The sequence below is a fragment of the Mizuhopecten yessoensis genome, unplaced genomic scaffold (genome assembly GCF_002113885.1).
Source record: "Mizuhopecten yessoensis strain PY_sf001 unplaced genomic scaffold, ASM211388v2 scaffold9421, whole genome shotgun sequence".
Taxonomy (NCBI): Eukaryota; Metazoa; Mollusca; class Bivalvia; order Pectinida; family Pectinidae; genus Mizuhopecten; species Mizuhopecten yessoensis.
The window spans coordinates 211,227-214,392 of NW_018408039.1; the positions used below are offsets into that span (position 1 = coordinate 211,227).

Genomic DNA, 3,166 nt, shown 5'->3' on the forward strand with positions numbered 1-3,166 from the left:
CCCTCTGCCCCCCAGTTTTCGCAGCACGCTTTGAACATGAACTGGCTGTAAACTAACTTTTGTTAACATGAGTTTTCTTAGCAAGTGTTTGATTGGTCTGATTGGCAACAAAGCGCACTTACCTAGAGTCTGATTGGTCTGATTGGCAACAAAGCGCACTTACCTAGAGTCTGATTGGTCTGATAGGCAACAAAGCGCACTTACCTAGAGTCTGATTGGTCTGATTGGCAACAAAGCGCACTTACCTAGAGTCTGATTGGACTGATTGGCAACAAAGCGCACTTACCTAGAGTCTGATTGGTCTGATTGGCAACAAAGCGCACTTACCTAGAGTCTGATTGGTCTGATTGGCGATCAGCTGCTCACAGACAATCCGGTACGGCTCCCGCTCAGCAAACATGTCCTCTGTAAGATCCATGGAAACTGTAACAGTCATCCACCCAAAGTCCTACAATGACAAACAAATAAAGAAAATATATCCAATTTACTAAATGAAACCAGCGACAGTTTACAAAAACAAAAAGAAGATTTGTTTCGTCTTAAGAGCGCATCCACAGAATAAGGTCCTGAAAAGCTATACAGTGAATATTTTGCGAAATGACAACAGGTGTGCCGTGAGAGATAAACTTAAGCCACACACATGGGACTGCATTAACATGAATAAACAGAAACAAAGGTTGTAGAAAGAAAGGGTCCAATTAGAATAATAGAAATCCATCCCTGATGTGAGGTATGGATAAGGTTATTCAAACCCAAGGGATAAAATATTGAGCAGGAGACCCGAGTCTTTGCCGAGGGTCTTTTGCCCAATATTTTATCCCGAGGGTTTGAATAACATAACCTTATCCTTACATCATATCAGGGATGGTTTCTATTTCTTGCTTATTACCTAAAAACCCGTAAAAACAACTGCTCTTCTAGTAAAGTTGTAAACTGTCCGCACATTTCTCATTTGCATATAAAGCCCGGATGGCAATTTTTAGTGACGTCAATGACCCTGACTGACCCCAAAATGTCATAAAATGACATCACGAACAATAGCGTGACCCCAAAAAGTCACTATAATTCCCCCGCCAGTCTGCGCGTGTAAGCGATCCAGACCCGTGGGTCGGATATAATTTTCCAGCACCGCCGGAAATGCGGATATCTCGGTCTAGTATGCAAGAAGTATATATCTAAAATACTTCGATGTTCTCTTAGCAGGGAAACACAATAGAAGACCCCCTATTCGGTAGGGGATCCAACGTTAGTCGCTTCGTATGATCATGCAGCGGGAATTAGCAGGTTTATTTGAAGTTTAACGTCCCCGCATATAAGGTGGTACATGTAGGCGTTGCTGGTGGATTTCTTAGTCTCCGATGTTTGCCGTTACTTTTATTGCACCTTATATCTTAAAATATCAGACTCTGAATAACAATGTTTTGTTCTATTTAACGTATATTACTTTGCTTCTCAAATAGAGTGTCTTTAGTGTATTCGTATACAGATATGTTAATTCTAGCGTCTACTACTATCAGATGCTTTGTTATGCCTTTCGCAGCATTTTGGATCTATACTTCTAATTGGACCCATAGTAATGGTTTTCCATTAGCGACAAGGTTCATTTTAATTTAACCAGTACTGCTCCTAATTTTAAAATTCATAACACTAATGGGTTTTAGGCACATACTCTTTGAATCTGCTGATGGTTTTTTACTCCCCGATACTTGCTGTAATATTGATGGCCACAGCTATATCTTTTGAGTAGTGACAATGTTAATAATATACACACTTTACATGACATATCTATCTTTAATCAATACTCCTATTCATTTTGAAAGTCTTAAATGAAGAGGTTTTACGCACCTGTCCCTCTATTTCTACAGCAGTTTAGACAATATGGATTATTTTGGCAAACTATTAGCCCCTAGCATCACCGATGAGACCTAGAAGGGCTTCACACATGTAACATAGTGTAGTTTGTTTTTTGCAGACTGTATCTGTTATCAAATTGTATAGGTACAATTACTGGTATGTGTGTCGAGTTCATCTTTCAGCAGCAGTTTATACCAATTAAGATATCCAACGTGTTGGTCCCTTATATTAATGATGAGCTATAAAATGACGAAACAGCTGTATGATATATTGTAATTCATTGACTTACAACTTAGTGTTTATGAGTTTTGATGTAAATGTTAACATTGCTTGGCTTTATTCATCGACTTTAAATCAGTGTTAATTCGTGTTTTTCCAGTCATTACTTGCCGAGTGCAGTGGGACACAATCAAACGATTCCTCCTCAAGAACCAGCAATGATGATTTACCAGGTAAATAAAAACATATTTTAATTTGCAATATTTGCAGAGGTAATGGTTTTCCTTCTTGAAGAAATGCCCCCGTCTAGACTTCGGCATATTGTAATTTACTGGATCGCGTTATATCAATATTGACGAGCAAATTAGAATGACAAATTATAATGAACACAGGACGCACGTCTGTGACAGAATTCGAGGTTGGTGTACGCTATAATAAAGACTGATTAGAACGGTTCTCAGTTTCCTGGCTTCCGTCATTCGTCTATCGGTGGCAATTATTGGAGTTTGTTGGAGGAAACGTAGCACTTACATTTTGTTGTGTCAGTTTTGACGATAGACATTTCATACTGTTTTGATACAAGATTGATTATAGTCGCTCAACAACAATCGAGATGTACTGCTCTTTTTGTATAAAAACATAGTATCCGCTATTGAGGAAGTTCAAATAAACATGGCTATAATCATCTTCGTGTGGACAGCATGTCGTCGTTTCAAACGCTGGTATCATATACACTGCAAACAATATCCCACTTAAACCCCTACATAATCGGGAGAGAACATGACTACTGTAGTACATGGTAGGTTATTTTAGGGTGCAACTGGTGTAGTCAGGCAATCACTGTTAGTGGAGTTTTTTTCGCGAGTGGAAATGTTCGCGTTGTGGTCCTTTTGAATGGTCGTGGTGTGGATTGCGTTGGGACTAGTCCGATATCTTCATATTCTCTTTATCTATAATCTATATATTCTGTAAAGAAAGTTTCGCGTTTGGATATTTTCTCGTTAATCATCTCATTGCGAAAACCGGAACATTTTCACATCTCAAACATTTCGACGTTTACAGTAAAAGGGTGCCTTTTGGCATTACTATAATT

The 3,166-nt window shown here is 38.8% G+C and overlaps 1 protein-coding gene across 1 annotated transcript in view; it reads right to left on the minus strand.

The window, feature by feature from the left end:
- Positions 1-448, minus strand: part of LOC110458061 (corticotropin-releasing factor receptor 1-like) — a gene marked incomplete at its 5' end in the record, with an annotated part of 139,928 nt that extends 139,480 nt beyond the window's left edge. Inside the window, one exon of the mRNA XM_021509610.1 lies at positions 328-448. Coding sequence (XP_021365285.1) covers positions 328-448 — 121 coding nt within the window. The remainder of the gene's footprint in view (positions 1-327) is intronic.
- Between the last annotated feature and the right edge of the window lie 2,718 nt (positions 449-3,166).